The sequence below is a fragment of the Seriola dumerili genome, unplaced genomic scaffold (genome assembly GCF_002260705.1).
Source record: "Seriola dumerili isolate Sdu_G_001 unplaced genomic scaffold, Sdu_1.0 BDQW01000226.1, whole genome shotgun sequence".
Lineage (NCBI taxonomy): Eukaryota > Metazoa > Chordata > Actinopteri > Carangiformes > Carangidae > Seriola > Seriola dumerili.
In genome coordinates, this window is record NW_019174481.1 from 2,933,228 (window position 1) to 2,953,910 (window position 20,683).

The following is a 20,683-nucleotide window of genomic DNA, read 5'->3' on the forward strand; positions in this document are numbered from 1 at the left end:
TGTTTGACATTGATACCTCTTCATTGTAGGGATGTAGTCAGTGCATTTAAAGCTTCTCTCCTCTGTTCAGTCAGTGTCTCGGCCCACATGCTGCCATCACTGACTTCCAGCAGGCTTCTGCAGCCAAAGAACGTACGTCTGCTTTGTCTCTTGAGATTCTTCTTATTACATTTTTACACATCATTATATAGGTTGACGTGTTACTTCTGAACCTGTTTTGTTAAAGGATTAAATAAAAGCAGATATTTTTAACTTTTGTGTCACGTGGTGTGTGTTTTTTTGCCTGTAGCTAATATTAAACTCCAGTCTCAGAAAAACCCACCGTTGGAAATCTGACGGTTCTAGTGCACACGCGCCGTTCTTCGCGGCTACTGTCAATGACGACCCTCTCCACCAATCATTTCACAGACGGCGTCTAGTTATCCAATCACAAAACGCGTTGTTTAAGAGTGGGCGGAGACTTCAAATACAAATCGTTCTAGTAACAGTGCCTTTAGCTGTATATATACTCATGTAACATGGAAAGCTTTGTTCAGACAGAAGTTAAAATTACATATTTTATGCGTACATAGCGCCAGGACGACAAAATCCATATTTTATTCAAAACAAAAACGTCGTTGTCCGGTTGGTGGTAGCGTTTACTCTAAAACAACTATAACGTTAACTAGCTAGCCACCTGTTGATGCGACGAGCATCTGTTTACATTTAGCGAGCGTAGCTATGCTAGCTAGTTTGCTATTCTCTGTTGTAGCCACAGATGTTTAAAATGTAGCGCTTAATGTGTAGTCGGTTTCCTGTACCTTTCCAACGAGTCACACAAGTTGGGAATGTTGTTTGAGCACCTAAAAGCTAAACTCAGCAAGTCAAGACATTTTTGATTAACAAGAGGTCGACATGTTCTCATCATTAGTCCAATGTTTGAGTACGAGGAGAGTTTAACCCAAGATGTGGTCAATCTGAGGAATCTGCTTCGACTGACGGACCACAACCTGCGAAGTGTCGGACAGAAACTGAGGTTTGCTATCTGCATGACATGAGCACACAGTATAAACCAGCTGTTGAGATCTTCGACGCCACTTATCGTACTACAGCGTAAACCTGCAACCATCATTTGAGGACACTGCAAAGGTTTGGGAATGCTGCATTTGACTCCTCTATCTTCTGTCCCCTCTCTTGATTTCCTACTCGCTAGTCCATTTTGCAGTCATGCAGAGGGTCATGATGGTGATTGTGAGCAGCAGAGTCCTCATCGGCTGACCTTACGAGACCTGCAGACCCCTGATGTTCCTCTGTCCCAGTCAGGCTGTGTTTGGCAGGAGGGGGCTCTCAGTGGGACGGCTGAGAGACCTGCCTTTGTTCGTAGTCTTAGCCCACCTTTCTCCAACTCTACGGTAAGAGAAAAGACGTGTGTCTTATTGAGTGAAAAACTGAACAGACAACCAATCAGTTACTGTACATCATCTATCATCTTGTCTCATGCTACATACTGTATATGTGCATGTGTAGGGAAGTGGTACTTGTCACATCTCCCAAAACATAGATGAATTAAAGATGTGTCCACTTAAAACCACCTTTTATAAATTTGCAGATTTACATTGTTATTTACATCAATAGCCATAAATGAGATGATATTGTTACAGTTAGTTTTAAACAATGTAAATATGGTCTGTGCAACAACTTGTGTTTGTGAGGCAGAGGGAAATCAGTTTCCACCTCTAGTCCATTTCTTAGTAAGCTCTACATTTAAAACAAATAACCTATATGAAAGATACTTGGTAATAAACATTACCTGTGGAACGTCATATCTAAAAGGCAAATAAAAAACTGTACACTCCTCACTACAAACACACAACTCTCATCCACATCTATGTTCTTCCTTCTTTCAGTCTGCTTCAGTCAAAATCAGGTCAGTAGACATGGAGACCATTTCTTTGAGGAAGAAGTTGGGCTGTGCGCTGCGTCAGGAAAACGCCTGCCTGGCCATGCAGGATGAGCAGCTCATCAGTGACATTGATGCGATGCAGTATGAATTGGCCACCTCAAAGTCTCAGGTATGACAATCACCCCTACATATTTGATTTGTGTGCATAAAGGTGCTGTATTCTTAAAACACTGTATCTTGTGCTTCAAATTTGTCTGTGCTGCCAGTGAATAAAGTGTGAGTTCTTAGATGTGTTCATGTGTGACATTGACAAAAGAGATTGTTGTGGTCTATTGCTTATTGAAAGTCACTTTAAAAATCACATCAGTGAAATAACTCTAAACATTTAAAATTGTGCTATAAACAGAAACCACAATGGAAAATGACAATAAAAATTGTATATGTTTTCTTTTTTTAGCTCCACCTCAGAGGCCCTAGGGTTGGGGTTAAAAACAATGTGGCAGTCATGAGTGAGCAGATTCGTCAGCTTCAAGCAGAGCTGGAGGCTCAAGCAAAAGAACTAAAGTAACCGCATGTCCTTAACATATACAGATGTTGCTATTTATGTAAATCTTATTTGACAGTTCTATGCCTGTTGATAGACTTTGGATACTAGATTGGTGTTGTGTTATGGGGTACAGGCAGTTATTGATTATATTGTCTATAGACAATCATTCTAATAGAAACTATTGTTTTCAGGACTCCTACTGGGGTAGGCTTGATTATGGCTTTTAATGATTTACATTTTACCATTACATTTCTTTCATTCTTCAAAATATTACACTAACCTCTAGCTGGCATTAATGTCCTAACAACCTACCATTGTCTGTGTTTCCCAGGGCAGCAGAGCTGAGGGCTGAGTGTAGCCAGGAAGCAGCAGCCCACAATGACATTGTGGTGGCGAGTGTCACTGAAGAGCTGGGTGCTCTGAGAGACGAACTGGATAACAAGACAGCACTAGGAAAACGGTGATGTATTAATCTGGGCTTAACTTCCCCACATTCATGTAACTGCAGTATGCAGTATAGTTTACAGTTCCTCCAACTTGGGTAACAGCATGATCATATGAAACTGATCTGCTATAATGACAGTTGGACTTGGGCCTTACGCTGAAATGTAACCAGATATCCCACGTCTAATTTACTTTCACAACATGATGAACTTACTGTTTTAGTACTTACTGTGTGTTCTACATCATTCCTTACAGGGCTGAGCAACAAAGGAACCAAGCACTTGAAAATGCAGAGAAACTCAAAGAAGCTTTCAAAGATTACAAGGCCACAATTTCCATTAAACTTAGGAGGGTAAATTTAATTAATATGAATAATTTAATTATTCAAATATTGAAGTATTTTTTAAACTATTTTTTTGCTGCATGTTGATGACAAAAATGTGTTTTTAAGGTGATGGAGAGTGAGAGCAATCTAAAAGAGAGTCTCATTGAGTGTGACAGAGAAAAAGAGGAGCTGGAGATGAAGTGCACCGTGTTGCAGAGAGAAAAGGCAGAACAGAGCCGAATAGTCAGGTACCTGAGAGACTGATTGTTTCATATAATTGTTTCTGTATTATTGTTTTCTTAAATATTTGCATGTGTAAACTAAAACAATGTGGACGGGTTTTGATTTATCATCATCAATCAAATCTTCAAGAAGCATTTGCTTTATGCCGGTTGTCATGTTTAATCCTCTTTATTCTGCCTCTCAGCCAGCTGAAGGAGGAGGTGAAGCAGGCCAAGTGTTCGGCTGCTGAGAGCTCAGACCTCCAGGCTCAGCTGGAGGAGGCCAGACAACGGGCCTCTCTTCTGGAACGGCAGCTTGTGGAGCGGGGAGCGGAGTGCAGGGAGCTGGCCTCTCTGCGCAGGGAGCTGGAAGACCTGCGGACTGTGACCCAGAGCCAGGAGCAGAAGGTGGCCCAGAGCCACAGAGAGGCTCAGCAGAGCCAAGCAGAGCTGTCCAGCCTGGAGAACATACTGGCCCTGCTGCATCTACAAGAGGTGGATAAACGTAATACACACATTAACATTGTCTTTTGTGTTCCCATGTCACATGTTTTTGTCAAGTAGCTCACAACGTTTGACCCAAGGGATTGTTACATCATTAGCTTATTTGTTTTCCCAAACCTGGTTTTGGTACCACGGCAACTACCCCAAACATGTTCTCATATTTATCTCTTCATCTCCTCCTGTGCAGGAGATGATGTGTTTATTGTTGTCATATGGTATTTTTTAACTTCAGGGTGCTGTGTGGCCACTTTGTGCCAGGCCATGCATGCTGCCGCCAGTGGACTATTCAGGAACTGCACACCTGCTGAAGCTAAAGCCAGGTAACACTGATTATGTATTACAGAGGGGTGACAAATTAAAGGTGTTGGGCCGCCACGTGCCACCAGAACACCTTCAATGCTCCTTATCATTAATTCTTCAAGTCTCTGAACTCTACTGGAGGGATTAATACCTTTCTTCCAAAGGATATTCCCTCATTTAGTGTTTTGATGATGGTGGTGGAGAGCGCTGTCTTACACGTCAGTCCAGAATCTCCCTTAGATGTTCAACTGGGTTGAGATTTGGTGACTGTGAAGGCCATAGCATATGATTCACATCATTTTTATACTCATCAAACCGCTATCAGTGACCCCTTGTGCTCTATGGGTGGGCAACTTGTCATCCTGTTTCTTTCCTTTTAATTTGTCACCTGTCTGTATATATCCCTGTTAATGGAAATTCTAAGTCTCCTTTTGCTTTTCATTATTTTCTATATTTTTTCTCTACAAATTTTTCTTTTTTTTCTTAGTGAAATTATTTTTGGATTCTTGAAACTGTAGTTAGAATGAGAGACTCATTGTGCATCCTTTTTGTGCTTGAGCCGTATGCACAGGTGTCTCACGTCAGTTGGCAAAAGTAAGTTTGGGAACTGCCTTCAAAGATATTATTTACATTTACATTCCAAGTTTATGCTGCTTGGAAATACAGTTAATAAAATGGCATTAGATGACAGGTACCTTTCACTAATACATGAGATTAAAAAAAATAGAAGCACTCCAGTCCTTTCTCTCACTCTCTCATTTCTTGCAGGTGAAGGTTACCAGCAGCTGCTGCGGGTGCTGCAGTCGACAGAGGCTGAGCGGACTAAACAAAGCAGCGTGGTCGAGCGGCTTCAGGAGCGTCTGAGGAGAGCCCAGGAGGAGATCTCTTCCCTGCAGAGCTCCATGGCCCAAAGAGCCTCCCACTACCAAAGCCTCCACACAGAGCTGCTGGACAAAGTCAGCCAAGCCACTGACACAGAGAAAGAGGTAACTTTTTCTCTTTGTCCAAACTTGAGGCATGATTATTGGTTATTACAGGTTGTTGAGCTTTGCTTTTTATTTTTCTGTCTCTGTTTCACCTCAGTTGAAGAGAAAAAGTGCTCGTGTGTCTGCGCTGGAGAAACAGTTACAGGAGAAGACTTCAGCCTACAGTCAGGCTGCACTGAAAAACACTGAGCTGGAGAATCAGCTACTGGTACAACACACACACTTACACACACGTTTTTGTCAGATATGATGAGGAAAGTTCTGGTCTTTTTATCTATGAATATAGCTGGACACCTGCCAAAAGCTACGAGCTTTAGGCCCTGTTCAGAGCGGGCATTAACATCCATCTCGGGCGATCTGATCACATGTGGCCGCATTCTTTGAGCAGTGGGAACGCAAATGCGTCGTGGGTGAAGGACCGCCTACATCCCGCCAAAGTTTCATAATGAACTCAAAATAGTTTACTATTTCAAATGGCTAAAACCTTATTTCATTGTAGAGATGTGTACAGCGCATTGATTCGCTCAGCTCCTCTTTGTCTCCTTCTCTCTCTCTCTCTCACACAAACATATTGACAATGGACATGTCTGTCGGACTGGCTAAAAACAACAATGCATATCTGTTCATTTGCATATAAGCGTGGGGAAGTGAGATCTGATCCCAACTGGTCATTCAAGTCGTATGTGGAGTATTTTAATACCAGGTGTGAACTGATGTGCTTCGAGCTGTCCACTCGTGATCGGATGTTAGTGCCTGTTAACATCATGTTGATGTCCGGTCTGAACAGGGGCTTAGTCACAATTCACAACCTCTTACGGTAGCATTTTTTTTTTTTTTTTTTTACACTTTCCTTTATCTAATTACAGGAGAAGACCAGCACTCTTCAACATTATCAGTCACTGATGACCAAAAAGCAAAGAGAGTATCAACAGTCTTTGGACAAGTGTAAAAAATCACAGTCTCAACAATGCATGGAGCAACAACACAGAATAGAAATGGTAATCTACAATTGTTTCAGACTTACTTTCTCTCCTTTGATCCTTCAACGTGTAAATCTGCCACAGCAGCATGTTAGTTTTCAGTTCATCAGCGACAGTCATTCAAGTATGATTTTAATTTAATCGGCACTTAGAACAGACCCTGCTTTTAATACAGCAAAGATTTTTCTAAACTGTCATTCCTTGTAGCAAGTGACAGTATTTTCTCTCCTCTGCAGTTGCAGTTGTCTGTAGAAGAGGCTCAGTCTCGGGTGTTAGAGATGGAGCAGGAGCTGTGTTTACTCCAGAGGGCGCGAGACGAGGCTCAAAAAGCAGCTCTTGTGCTGCAGACCACCGTGGAACAGCTGACACAAGTAAGGACACTCACTGGGTAAAGCAGAGGAGCCATTTCAGACTTATGTCAAAGGTACAACAACTATAATTTAACCCAGGTATATACTGTGTTGTTACATATGGACAATTTTGATCTTGACATGATTTCAGGAGAAGCAGGTTGAAGTCAGACACCATGAAGAGTTGCTGCAGAGTTTCAAAGAGCAGGCAGCTCAGTCTGCCACCAAGGTTTGTAGACAAACACAAATAACCTTTTTAACTGTACAAAAACTAATTCCACCACAACCGCTGGTTCATACCATCCATGGCCGCTGTTTGTACATCAGGTGTGTGAGCTACAGTCGTCTCTGTCAGCGTGTAGAGAAGAACTGGCCTCATACCTGCAGCAGATGGAGGAGGTAAAGTCGAACTATGAGAGTGAGCTGCAAAAGAGCAATCACAAGGTACAGTGTTACGTATGATCAGAGCTCGTCTTTCAAACTTTAAGACTTTTATAAAGGAAATAAAAATATGCATCTCTGTGTTTGTTCTCCCCTGTTCTTCTATGTTTAAGCAAAGATCACTCGTCAGGCTTATATCTTCTCCCCCGCTCCTCCCTCTTCAGGTGTCCTCGCTGCAGGAGAAGCTCCACAGCACCAGCTTGGTTTGTCAGAGCTCCAGTGAACAGAACCTGCAGCTGCAGCTTTCTCTCCAGCAGCAGCAGACCATGCTGACTGAGAGCACCGCCCACATCTCTGAACTGGAGGAGGGCCAGAGCCAGCTGCAGAGACAGGTAGGATGGAGAGACTTAAACACACAGTGTGTAACTTCTGCTGCTTGGTGCCTCTCAATCAAAACAATAACTAAAGATGGCGTTGGTGACATCATGAAGTAGTGTGGGATCATGGGAGTAGTTGTCTTCACCACCATTGCCGAGAGAAAGAGGCTGAGAAAAGTCAGAAAAAGCAACATATTGTGTGTATCAGAAAAAATATATTTTCTTCTTTATCCCTATATCAGTAATAACAATTTAATAATGTCATACAGTGTCATAGATCAGTCACAGGGGACATTTACTGCAGAACCAGTTGCTTTCCTGCTCATATTATAACTCCATGAAGCCTATAATATTTGTGTACCACAGCCGCGAGTGAACTGATCTCAGCTTGTTAAATACAGAGGGTCACACTTCAGCTTTTTATGCATCAAATCCATATTTGAAGCTCATTAAACTCAGAGTATTTGGATAAAACAGTATGAGGAAAAATTAGGTGTATGAGCCAGTTTGTTCCAGCTGTTATTTCACTGTGTTGCAACAATAAATGTCAATCGATAATCAATATTTCAGATGTTCTGTTGCTCAGATAGATAGATAGATAGATAGATAGATAGATATGTTTATGTGTCCTCAAGGAGGAAAATCTTTTCCACAGTAGGTGCATGACACAGACAATTAGGACATATATAGAGACTTATATAAAGTTATACAAAAAATACAAAACACAAAGTGGGACATACGGAGGACGTACAGATTGTACAAAATACAGGATTTATGGGATGCTTAATTACATGGTTCACACAGACACAAGACATGGATTGACACTGTACATACCGCAGGCATGATTTTGTTTTGTATCTAAGGAGGGAATTATAAAGTGGAGAAAATTATTGTCACACCATGTGCTAGAATTACTGAGCAGTGCGAGGATGACCGTGTCCTCTGCATGTCTAAGGTAGTGGGTAATGATGGATGGACTGTGACAGTAGTTTGTATAGAGGGTGTCAGCTCACTTATAGGTTGGAGCTACAGATTGTTTACTTTAAGTGTTCTAGTTTCATCAATGTTAATGTTGATTCATTTGATAAAAACGGTAGGATTTCTGGCCTCTGGCCTAACAACAGCTGATCACAGATCTGACCTGAGTCTGTGACCTGGAGTCGTTAATATCTAACAATTGATGAAAGATAAACTTCATGAGATAAGTAGATTGACATTTTTAGGCATTCATTCCCCTTTTTAGTGGATGTTGATTGCTTTCTCGTGCATCAAAAGCACCTATTTTGGTCACATCATTGTCTGATCTGAGAAGCACTTCCTCATTTGTGTCATTTATCAAGTCAAATTAGTTTTATTGGCATGAAATGAAACCATTTTTGTTGCCAAAACAAAATAGAAGAATAGATAAAGATACATATGGCCATGTGACATGTGCTTCCAAGTCATTTGATTTGGATTTACCAGGGAAAATGAAGCTGATTTTTCGTTTGTGTTCATGGCACCAATTATGCTCTCTGTCTCTGCTGATCACATAATTTTACATGTTGAGCAGCTGTGCAGAGCACTCCCTTTAATAATCCCCCTTTAATAAGTTATGTATTGTCAGACTGGTTTTCAGGTTTGCAATAGGACTGATTATGAGTTCTTGGAAATTACACTCACTGAGCACTTTATTAGGAACACCATAGTAATACTGGGTAGGTCCTCCCTTTGCTCTTAAACAGCCTCAATTCTTCATGGCATGGATTCCACTAGATGCTGGAAACTTCTTTGAGATCCTGCTCCGTGTTGACATGACTGCATCACATCATTTCTGCAGATTTCTCAGCTGCACATTCATTCTGCCAATCTGCTGTTCGACCACATCCCAAAGGTGCATGACCTCACTGTCATGTTCATGAAACCAGTTTGAGACAACTTTTGCTTTGTGACATGGTGCATTATCATGCCGGAAGTTGCCATTAGGAGATGGTAACTTGTGGCCATAAAGGGATGAACATTGACAGCAACAATACTCTGATACTCTGATTGGTATTAAGGTGCTCAAAGAGTGGCAAGAAACCATTCCTCACACCACTACACCACCACTAGCAGCCTGGATCGTTGACAGAAGGCAGGTTGGGTCCATGGATTAATGCTGTTGACACCAAATTCTGACCCCACAGCAGATCCACATTCATCAGACCAGGCTACATTTTTCCATTCTTCAACTGTTCAGTTTTGATGAGCCTGTTTCCACTGCAGACTCAGATTTCCCTTCTTGGCTGACAGGAGTGGAACCCAATGTGGTCTTCTGTCGCTGTAGCCCAGCCACCTCAGGGTTTGATGTGTTTTTCATTCTGAGATGAACAGAGGAGACATCTGAGTGACTTCAGTTTAACATGCAGATTTGCAAAACTACTGCTACACCCTGCACATATCACAAACCTGTGGTAAATCTGCATCACTGCCTGAGGGAAGTAGCTATTTGAGCTTGTGATTTCTTTTATAGCTCACAACAAACAGAGCACAATGGTCTGCATTCACTGAGTAGAGTTGTACAAGGACAGGAACATGGAGCTGCTCTGTACATGACTGTCTGGTCTAGGTAACTGACAAGAAAATCAAATGTCTTGTAGGCATCAGGATAGTCATTGTTTTGAGTAGTAGGTCAGATCCACTCTACAAGACGAGGTTTGCTCCTCACTAAAAATTAATATCTTGGCCAGTTTCTTTAGTTTCTTCCTTATTTTTTGTCCCTCTGATATCTCCAGTTTTTATCCTGTAGAATTGAAACATGTGCATGAAATGGATGGCCTGTTTTCATGTATGGAGAAAGTAGAGATGAATCCTGATGTTTGTGTCTGTGCGTAGGTGTCCAGTCTGGAGCAGCAGCTGGAACGAGCGAGGGCCTCTCTGCAGGACGAGGTCAGGAACAGAGAGCAGGATGCCCGGGAGAAAGACAAGAACCTGCAGGAGATGAACCAGCAGAACACCCAACTGTCCGAGTCTGTCACGTAAGAACACCTGCACACTCACACCGGAGAACAGAGGAGACAGAAAATCTGAACTCAGAGCCCATAAAAGTGGGAACTCAAAAAACGTGTCACAGAATGATTTCAATCAGTTGATTTTGTGGCCTTTAAGGGTGTCATCGGTATTAGAATGACATTGTTCAAACTCCTATAAACATCACCAAGCATTTTGAAATTACATTTGTTCTCACTTTTTTAGTAGGTTTTTTGTTGGTGGCACTTAAATGCGTTTTCCAAGCTTGTAGTAATAAGTATAATTCCTGAACTTACAATGTTGTAGCTATTTTATGCTGCTTGTATGAGGCTTTTGTTAATGACTATTTCCGGACTGTTCACTTGTCCTGCAGCAAAGATAATCAAACACCCCCACAGTCTGTGAGACAGTCTTATGATTACACCACATTACATTTGTCTGTAGGCATGAAGCAGCCCTCCCATTCTCCATGATTACGTGTATATAAATGGGGAGCTCACTTCTGGGAAACTGGGAGATTGAAGCCTGATGTGTTTGGAGTAATTTCAGTCTGCAGGGTTGCTGGTTGCCTTCGCTCTTGTGAAGTTGTTGTAGGCTCCATGGGAATAAATGTGCTGTGAAAAGGCATGTTTGTTAAGCTTCATTTAGCTTCTCTGATAGTTTTGGAGGCTCTTGCTTCTCTTGAAGCCGTTGTAAGACTACGATGGGAGCCGTGCTCACATTAAGGTGGGAAACTGGAATGAAATGCATGTGTGTGCATGTTGCACGTTCCCAGCTCGACCCCAGAATGCAGTGTCTGTACCCTGGATCCGTGTGTGCGTGTGTGTGTGTGTGTGTTTTTGTCTGCAGCTAAAACTCCCTTTATATACAAACATGGTTTCTTTGACTGCACTGAATATGGTTGCATGTGATTTTCTCTTTGCAGCCATCTGACATCAGAGATGACAAAGTCTCGAGGGGAGCTGCACCGTCTGAGGAAGGATGTCTCTGTCAGGACGTCTCAGATCACCTGCATGGAGGAGAGCCTGCAACACACGAAGAACCAGCTCGACAGAAAGACTGACATGGGTATGACTTGTTATTTTGTAATCTGCATGAAGCAGGAGGTTTTAATGTCAGTTATTCTCACTTAGATTTATTTTTTTGCAGAGAAGAGACAATTGATACCAGAACGGAACACACTTCGTATTGAATTTCATACTTGCAACTCTTCCCTTGTTTTTGGTCTTATTTATTTTTCGTGTCCTCCTCACCCCTCGCAGTTGTGGATCTGGAGGAGAAGCTCCATCGCTGTGAGGCAGACCAGCTCAACTGTGTCCAGCAGGTGCAGATGCTGGAGGGACAGCTGCAGGTGGTGCGGGAAGAGCTGGCTGATACTCTAGAGCAGCTACAGAAACTCAAGGACATTCTGCAGAGAACACAAACCATCGCAGATGAGCGGCAGGCCTCCGTGGAGAAACTGACTGTCCAACTTAGGTGAGGATACACCCTCGTGTGAAATATTCTTCTGCACACAGAAACAAGGGGACACACCTGAAGAATGGAGAAAATATCCACGTACTCTTGCTCAGATAAGATCCTGTGCTGTATCTGAGTCATCTGTGCTCCAAACAATATCCATATTGTTCATGTGTCTCACAAACACACAACAAAAGACACAAGCAGAGTCTTTGAGCCTGTTATTGTCCCAGTGTCCCTCTTAAAGTCTCACACTTTGGTGACTGTATGACATCCAGATAATGAACTGACAAATCTTTGTCAGATGATATAGTGACATTTGTGTACTTTTTACTGAGGAAATACTTGCTGTTGAAGATGTGATAAAAGAAATTTTGGTTTTCTAATTATTTTTTAAGTTATTTTCCTTATTATCTAAGGTGGAGCCTGTGTAACGTGTCATGTAATTTGTTGTGACTGATTTTTCACATATGCTGTGGTTTTTGTGATGTAATATTTTCTATTTAAAACCGACACTGACAACAAATGACAACTGTGTGCATTTCAATCACATACATTGTGCAGCACGTTGTGTGCACCTATTGTACATCAAAGCACTCAACTGGGCGTACACGTCACGGAATAATTTTCTTGTGTAAAAGAGTAAAGCAAGATTGCTGCATGTTTCAGTTCATTAATCATTAGTCACTCCATCTGTTACTGTTAGATTCTTTTTAGGGTCATTATCCTCCACAGCACAATGAGCATCGTGGGGTTCAGTAATAAGAACATGCAGATGGTTGTTTTGGGAAATGCCCTTTAAAAAAAGGGCAGTTTTAATAACAGCTATCGTGATCTAGGTTGTAGTCATGAGCTGCTTTACACACAAAAGAGTCACTGAGATGAGTTTAAGTCCTCCCATCCACTCATGGATCAGTCTAAAAATGTTCAACAACAAACTCCCGCAGAAAGTCGTCTTCAAACCACATTCCCTGTATTTGGCCCTGCGGGAATAAGACACAGTTACTTCTGCTGTTCAGAAGATACTCGTGTTATTCAGTGTGTTTTTTTTACAAATATCACTGAGACAGATATCTGGTGATTTGTTCATTAAAAGTCAGGAAGGTAGGACATGCAATACGTAGGAGTACAGCCAAAAAGACTGACCTGAACATCCTGCTCTTTGTTGCAAGGCAGGCTCCTGATACTAATTGTGTGTCTCTGTGTGTATGTGTGTGTGTGTCTCTGTGTGTGTCTGTGTATGTGTGTCTGTGTGTGGCTTCACAGTGAGACCCAGAGGGAGCTGGAAGAGAGAACTCACGAGGTCTTAGACATGGACAATGCACTAAAGGAGAGACAAGGGGAGCTCCAACAGAGAGCACAGCTGGTACAACTCACACATAAAACAAACATTTTATATGTATTCCATTTAATTTGAAGATAGTATTTTGTTGCTGTCAATTTTGACTGTTTTTTTGGTTTTCTTGTTCTTTACCTGTTCATCCTGTTGTTCTCAGCTTGGCCAGCTGGACGTGGCGATCAGAGAGCACAAACAGGAGATGGAGAGGAAGGTGGAGTCTCTGCAGCAGAGCCTTGAAACCAGAGAGAGGGAGCTGAGAGACGCACAGAGGGAGCTCACAGACAGAAATATAAAGGTCAGGAGCAGTCACAGAAAAGGAGGGCAAAACATGAGGAAGTGTTTAAATGTCACCAAGACCTTGAATATATATTATTATAGATATTTGTTTGGACTTTTCACTGAATGTTTAGAGAACAGGTAAAAGGAATGGACATGAATGACTGACTGCCTGCAGCAAGATGCACTCAAGATATTGATGTCAGTGATAAGTGTTGTCTGCACTGTACTATGTGTGCAGCTGTAAACTCTACAGTCGAGACGAACCAATGAGGGAAAACATAACAACCAACAAGATAAAATTCTATCATATGTGTTTACACTCTTACAGTTATTATTGCAGTGTGTTATGCTCCAAAATGGCGTATAAAGATTTCTGCTGATAAGGGATAAATAATAACAAAAATGTATTCTATAAAGTTAGAAATTTAAAGAAATGAAAAGTAAAAGTTAAACAACTTTTAATGGCAAAGTCATTCATAAATGCACATGCATTGTAAATTTAAAACCATCTTGTTGCCTTATATCCATTAAAAACCATCTTTCCACAAATGTGCTCACTGCCAACACTCGTCCCGACCACATTGTCTGGGGCCATATTGATAAACTGTCTTGTCTTACCATTAGGAGTCCATTAGGAGTGCTACTCGCAAAGAGTTTTTTTCTTCCCACAACGCTGCTGAGAGCAACGTTTATTGAGGAAGTGAGAGAGCTCCTCAGTAAGGGTGGGGTTGACTCTGCTGCTGTGAATATGTTTCTGATTCTCAATTTAATGTCCACAGTGGATGGTGGACAGATGAGTGGACCAGAGAATGTAATATTAAATACATTTAATTAAAATGAAATTAGTTAAATTTAATTTAGAATAAAATTATTTTAAAAAATAAAATGAATTAATTTAGAAATTAAATTAACGATTTTGCAATTAACATAAACTACTGTAGATTATAAAAAAAATTGAATAAAATTAAATAAAATAATTTAATTAATTATTTTTAAAATTGAATAAAAAAAAGAATAAAGTCCGATTATAAAAGTAATTTTAAATTAATTTGAACTGTCAGAAGTTAAAATATAATAATATATATATATATATCCTGTATATAACCCGTAATCTTAAGTTTTCCTCACTGCCAGTTAGGAGCTACTTGTAGCCGTATAATGTGTTGTCAGTCAGGCCCCTGGTTACTATCAGCTTTAATAACTGAGGAGTAGACAATGAGAAACATTGATCAAACATTGTCAGTTAATCCTTGATGATACAAGGCGTGCACAAATATTTACACATCTTATGTTTGCATTTATTTTGTGATCTATCTTCATAATAACGCATATAATCATCTGGTGTCATGTAATGAGTTAAAAAAAAAAACATTGTGAGGCAACTCGAGATTTTGTTCAGCGTAGATTATAGAATTAATAAATTAATTCAGACACTTAGCTGAAATGAGTTATGTTATAATCATCAAACATTAAGTTGTGTTTGTCGGGGTGTGTGTATATGGGGTTAGGAGTCACAGCAGCTCCACCAACAGCTGCGTGTGTGTCAGCAGAGACTTCAGACTGTGCTACAAGAGCTTGAAGAAACGCAACATCACTGCGAGGCTTTGACCAGAGAGATTGACACCGCCAAGCTGCAGACCAAGGAGACGGTAAAACTGACATACAATTTATTATTATTTAATTACTCATATTGAAACTGTTCAGTGCATAACGTGGTAACGGAAATGAAACTTTGATGATTGTTCGTTCACTTGGTTAGGAATACAGAGGTTGTATCCTGTGCACTCTTCTGAGCAGGGCTGCACAATAATCAAAATATAATTGATATCGCAACATGGCCAAGTGCAATATCCAAATAGCAGGAGCTGCAATTTTTTTGATAAAGTTAAAATGCCTCACAACATTGTTGTGCATTGTTAGCACCATAAGGGTTGTGGTACTATAGCGACGCCCCTGTCCTACAAAACATATTCTCTGTAGGGGAACCTGCTTGTTTGGTACAAGCCCCCCAAAAAAATCACATCATCGTGATTTCTGAAAATATTCAGTGAAAATGAAATACAAAAACGATCGTTCCAACTGAAATCGTGACTCATATCGTGTGTGTGTGTGTGTGTGTGTGTGTGTGTGTGTGTGTGTGTGTGTGTGTGTGTGTGTGTGTGTGTGTGTGTGTGTGTGTGTGTGTGTGTGTGTGTGTGTGTGTGCGCCTCTCCCTCTGCAGGAGGTCCGGCTGTGTGGTGTGGAGGAGGAGCTGGTGCTGAAGGAGGCACACTGGCTGCAGTCGGAGGCCAGGCTGAAGGGCATGGTCACCTCTTTAGAGCAGGAGCTGGAGCTGGAGAAGGAGCAGCACAGCAGGGAGGTACAGTAGTATCAGCTTCCTCTGTTAAATTTAACTGTTATAACATGGACACCTTAACAGTCAAGTTTCAGTTTGGAACAACTGTTAAGATTAGACTTTAAACTCAGTGTTAATTTCGTTGAGGAAAACTAAAACTATGACTAAATATGTTCATCAACAACTTTTATTTTCTATGACTAATACAAGACGATGCTGAGCCGGCACCGATGTCATTAAACACTACCTGTAGCTACATCAACATGCAGTATCATTGACAAAAAAGACGAGACTATAATGTAGTTCAAAAAAATACAAACTTCAGCAAAATTTTTTCTTTTGTCAGCTTTCTGTTTGTCTTTTGATGTAATAAAGGTTTTGTGGGTTTTGGCTCAGCCTCCATGCTCATCACTTTGGTCCTCCCTGTCTCTGTTTCTGTCTGATTTCTTTTCCTCTTTTTTTTTTTTTTTTAATATGTGAGTTCCTTATTCCGTCGATTTTCATTCTTTCTTCTTATCGCTACATTTGCCCCACGCACAACTCATATCATCTTAGTTCCTCCTGATATTTGTGATGGTTTCTGTTTGCTTAGTTCTTTGTCCTGCTGCAGCCTTTGAACTTAACCGGCTACATCAAAGGGAGGAGGATCATCGGCTGGTGCTGCTGTAACCTTGCTCTAATAAAGACAGCTTGTAAAAAAAAAAAAATAAAAACAAATTTGCCTCATCAGTCTGTTTTCCTCCCTCCCCAGCTGGAGTCACTGCAGCAGACTCGAGGTCAGCTCCTCAAAGTCTCTGAGCAGATCTCCTCCACCATGCGCTCCTCCCAAGAGCAACTCACCGCTAAGCTTCAGCAGAGCGAGGCCCAGCTCGAGCAGGCCAAAGTCCTGCTAGACCACACTAAGTCCGAGTTGGATCGCACCCTCAACCAAGCCAGTCGCCTCCGAACACAGTTAGACCAGAGCCGGAGCCAGGTCCTCCAGAGTGAAACCCAGCTGGAGCAAAGCAGGATTCTGTACGAGCAGACCAGAACCCAGAACAGTGACCTCCGTACCCAGCTGGAGCAGCTCAGTGCCCAGTTAAATCAAGCCAGAGTCCAGGCTGCCCAGCTCCAGACTCAGCTGCAGGCCTGTGAGAAGTCCATGGAGACCTCCAATGAGTCCATGCTCATCAAGGTAGAGCCGTTAGAAGGGTGTAACTAAAAATGAAGTAAATTGCTTTTCAATATTTGATCAATGTTTTTGTTCTTGTATCCCTGCAGGAGTCCGAGGTGACCCGTCTTCACGCCAGGATCTCCAGTCTGGAGCGGGCTGCTGACCGCCAGAATCTTTACAATCACACTCTCTCTCTCCCAGCTCCCAACAAGTTCACACACTCCCCACAGCGCTCCTCCTCTGCTCACTCACCTCCCTCCTCGCCCACAAAGCCTCAAACAACCGTCCGCTCTCCCGCACACACTCACTCAAGTCGTCTCCAATCCCCAACATACACACAAGGTTGCTCATCACCCCACGCTTGCACATACCTGCAGCCCGCCTCACTTCCTAACCTATCTGTCAGCCACCAAACTCACGATTGGCTGCAGAGCAGTAGCATCAACTCATCCCTGGATCTCCCTCTAAGCCTGAAGGCAACACTGAGGGAGGCTTTGAGCAAGCAGCCCTGGGAGTCCTCCTCCTCTTCCTCTGTCTCCCCGTTCCCGCATGAAGTGGACCGCAGCTGGCAGGGCCTCAGCGTCATGGAGACCACACCAACCTCTGACCTCTCCTTCAATCCCCTCACATACATGGTGGACAAACAAGATGACGGAAACCCCAACATGGAGGTTACCGTGATACAGGAGGGAGACAAAGGGCAGTTGAGTGAGTCAAGGAGGGAGTCGGTGTGCACTCTGGTGGGTGAGGAGGAGGAGGTGGATATGAGTTCGCTGACAGGTATGCTGAGGTTTGTTAATCAGACTTTAGCCATGCAGGAGGACCGTTCATTATGGAGCTCCACTGGACTATCGCAGAGCGCAGCAGAGCAGCCTCGAACTCCAGGTAAAAACACCACTCCTTTTCTACAACATTGTAATCTGAAACTGAAATGAGTTGTCTGTTAATAAATCACACAATCAACAGGAACAAAACTTCACTGGTTCCCACTTCTCTAATGTGATGATGTGCTGCTTTTCTCTGTTTTTATGCCTGTGCGCCGGCGACAGCCAGGGCCAGAGGCATTATGTTTTCGGGTTGTCCGTCTCTCCTATTATGGTGAACTCAGTATCTCAGTAACGCTTCATATTTGGCACAAACATTCACTTGGACTCAAGGATGAACTGATTAGATTTTAGTGGTCAAAGGTCAAGGTCATTGTGACCTCACAACTTAATATATTTGGGTTTTGGACTTTGGGTTGGACAAGACAGGTTGTTTAAAGACAACACCTTCAGCTCGGCCACATTACCATTTTTCTGACATTTATAGACTAAACTATTAATTAATAATTGGCCGATTAATCAGTAATAACGATAATTGTTACTTTCAAACCTGTAATGATCTTAAAAGTTATAGTCTGAAGTGGCTTTTGAAGTTTGTTCACTGTCACTGAAAACCGATTTGTAAGAGATGCAGTGCCTGAAAGAAATCCTCTGCATTCTTTACAAAGTGATGATATTGTAAAAATATGTGTTTGATATATTTGATAGTGAGAAATGCAAAATTATTTATTTTTATTTTTTTTTTTTTTTTCTTATATTTATTTTTGATGAAAAAAAACAAACAGGAAGCTGCTTTTATATTGATGCTGTTTGTTTTTAGGAGGAAGGTGATTTGATAGATACTATTGTAGTTACCAGTTCAGTCTAAAGCTGCTAAAAAGTTGGTGTCAGATTTTAAGTATTTTTCTAAAATGTTAAACATTCAATGCTTTATGAGCAACAATCAAAGTTATAGTTGAAAAATTATATTAAGTTGTTCATTAGGAAATTAATACTCAAAATTCAGCTAATCTGCTTTATCAGGACTGTGTGGATGTGGTTTTGCTCAGATTTGATTGACTTTTGTTGAGCAATAAAAAAGCCTCACAACTGTCATCACATTTTGATTCAGATGTTACTAAACACTGATTGGTGCACAGAAATACATGACATCATCATTTTCCAACTTAGGCCGACCCACTTTAAACCAGAGTCAAAAGTAAAGAGAAAAACACCAACATTTTCAAGTGCAATAACAACAACAGTTTTAACTGAAGCTGAAAATGTTGTGTTTATGTTGGACCCCGTCACTTACGGTAAGAAGTTGACTGGGAAAAAGACTTAGGGGCCATGCAGAAATCAGTATGGGCCATGTATGATATGCTCAAGGTTTCTTTCAGACATTGTAGTGTTGGTTTGTCACTGATGCATGTTTGTTTTTCCTTTTTAGAGGGACATCAATGACACATGACACTGTGCTGCCTAGGAGATGTCAGAGAGGAGAACAGCTGTTTACAATGTAAACAAAAACTCTGTCCTCATGGTGTGTGTTATTAAAGCTGCAATATTGTCTGTGAGGGAGAAGGTAAATGATCTGTCCAGTTTAGATGACCACTACTGCTCCAGCCTGTAAATACTGTGATGATGTTTCATATATTTTGTAGCATTTGCATTTCATGCTGTATCTTTTCCTAACCAATATTTATATATTTTTACACTATTCTAAATAAGCTAAATGAATAAAATGTTTTTTTTTTAATGTAAGTACTTTGTCTTCTCTTGATTATGTTGTGTCTTGTTTGTCTTCCATTAAGATTTGTACTTGTTCTCCAGAGAAACGTGAAGCCCTGCTCTCATTAACATCTGTTTAGATGTTCCCATGCTGTTGGGGACTGTGGGGTCGTATTTCCAGAACAACTGGCAGCTTCCAGTCCTGGAGAGGAATTTTTGGATCAGGACCGTGGAGGAGGTCACTGAATCTAATACATACTCCAGATGGTTAAATTGGATTTGACATTGGCATGTGGTTATATAACAAGAACATCAGAAATGATTTGTCTGTGGATAGTTTTAGGATGAGTTTTACTCCTTTGGGTTCTTTTTATTCTTCAGATTAAATGCTAGTACAACTATCTGTATGATTTAACAGAGTTATATAGATGTAAGAGAGTAATTCTTCATAACAATGAGTACTGTATGTGTAACACTGTTTTATGGCTAATTCTTATTGCTAAAGCTATGTGTACTTGCACAAAGACAAATGTTTTTAACAGTAATGGATTACTAAGGGGCTGAAGACAGCAGGACCCCAAAGCCAGAGCCTCAGTTAGAAATATGTTATTAGCATTTCTCTTAGGAAAGTCGAAGGCAGTCAGTCAAAAGTAGTGACGTCCCGATCCTGTTTTATCTCCTGATCCAAGTCTCCGTCCTTTAAACATTTTCAGTAGTGCGCTTATTTGCTTTCTTTGCTCCTTCTTGTGAAGCTACAGCCAAGAGAGAGTTAGCTTAGCTTAGCATAAAAACTAGAAATCGCAAACACTTAGCCTAGCTCTGTCAAGAAGTAACAAAATCTGCCCACTAGCAATTTTTAAAGTGGTCTGCTGGTGCATGGCTGACTTCATGACCAGATCACTACACCTGGCAAAGAAATAGTCCCGTATGTGACCCCCCTTAAACTAAGATACATAATGTGTTGAATTGTGACCTTTTAAATGTGCTGGTAGTTTTTCACAGTGTTTACAGTCTTTATGCTAAACTAAGCTAAGCTAACAGCTGGTTTCAGTTTATATAACCTGCTTTTTTTTTTTTTTAACGTAGAGTACTTTTATGCCTCCATGCCTGTTGTCTCATAGTCAGTCTGTGCTCCCTCAGGATTAGAGCCTGCAGCATTACTGACATTAGATATAATAGTAGCAAATTAACAAATGCAATGGTTACTTATTTCAATCACTCGTCCAGATCTGAAGTTTAATCACTTGTCGCAGGTCATACAAAGCGTTTGGTTTGGCACGCAGACAACCAAGAGGCTGCC

General features: G+C 41.3%; 1 protein-coding gene across 1 annotated transcript; it reads left to right on the forward strand.

The window, feature by feature from the left end:
* The first annotated feature begins 914 nt into the window (after nt 1-914).
* Nucleotides 915-19,372, forward strand: ccdc18 (coiled-coil domain containing 18). Its single transcript, XM_022755026.1, has 29 exons — nt 915-1,015; nt 1,193-1,391; nt 1,887-2,051; nt 2,340-2,446; nt 2,761-2,889; nt 3,129-3,225; nt 3,325-3,423; nt 3,571-3,597; nt 3,630-3,914; nt 4,156-4,243; nt 4,992-5,209; nt 5,307-5,417; nt 6,076-6,207; nt 6,426-6,560; nt 6,691-6,768; nt 6,867-6,983; nt 7,145-7,312; nt 10,151-10,293; nt 11,211-11,353; nt 11,548-11,761; nt 13,010-13,109; nt 13,240-13,377; nt 14,870-15,010; nt 15,583-15,720; nt 16,448-16,579; nt 16,796-16,870; nt 16,957-17,520; nt 17,599-17,734; nt 19,103-19,372. The coding sequence occupies exons 1-29, from the start codon at nt 915-917 to the stop codon at nt 19,114-19,116; spliced, it is 4,194 nt and encodes a 1,397-aa protein (XP_022610747.1). The 3' UTR covers nt 19,117-19,372.
* Nucleotides 19,373-20,683: the final 1,311 nt, after the last annotated feature.

Bases quoted from the DNA above. Each gene is read 5' to 3' on its own strand.
- ccdc18 (XM_022755026.1), top strand. From the start codon at position 915: ATGTTTGAGTACGAGGAGAGTTTAACCCAAGATGTGGTCAATCTGAGG. The intron at 13,110-13,239 runs GTACAACTCACA...TGTTGTTCTCAG, and splicing joins TCCAACAGAGAGCACAGCTG to CTTGGCCAGCTGGACGTGGC. The intron at 16,871-16,956 runs GTAGAGCCGTTA...GTATCCCTGCAG, and splicing joins ATGAGTCCATGCTCATCAAG to GAGTCCGAGGTGACCCGTCT.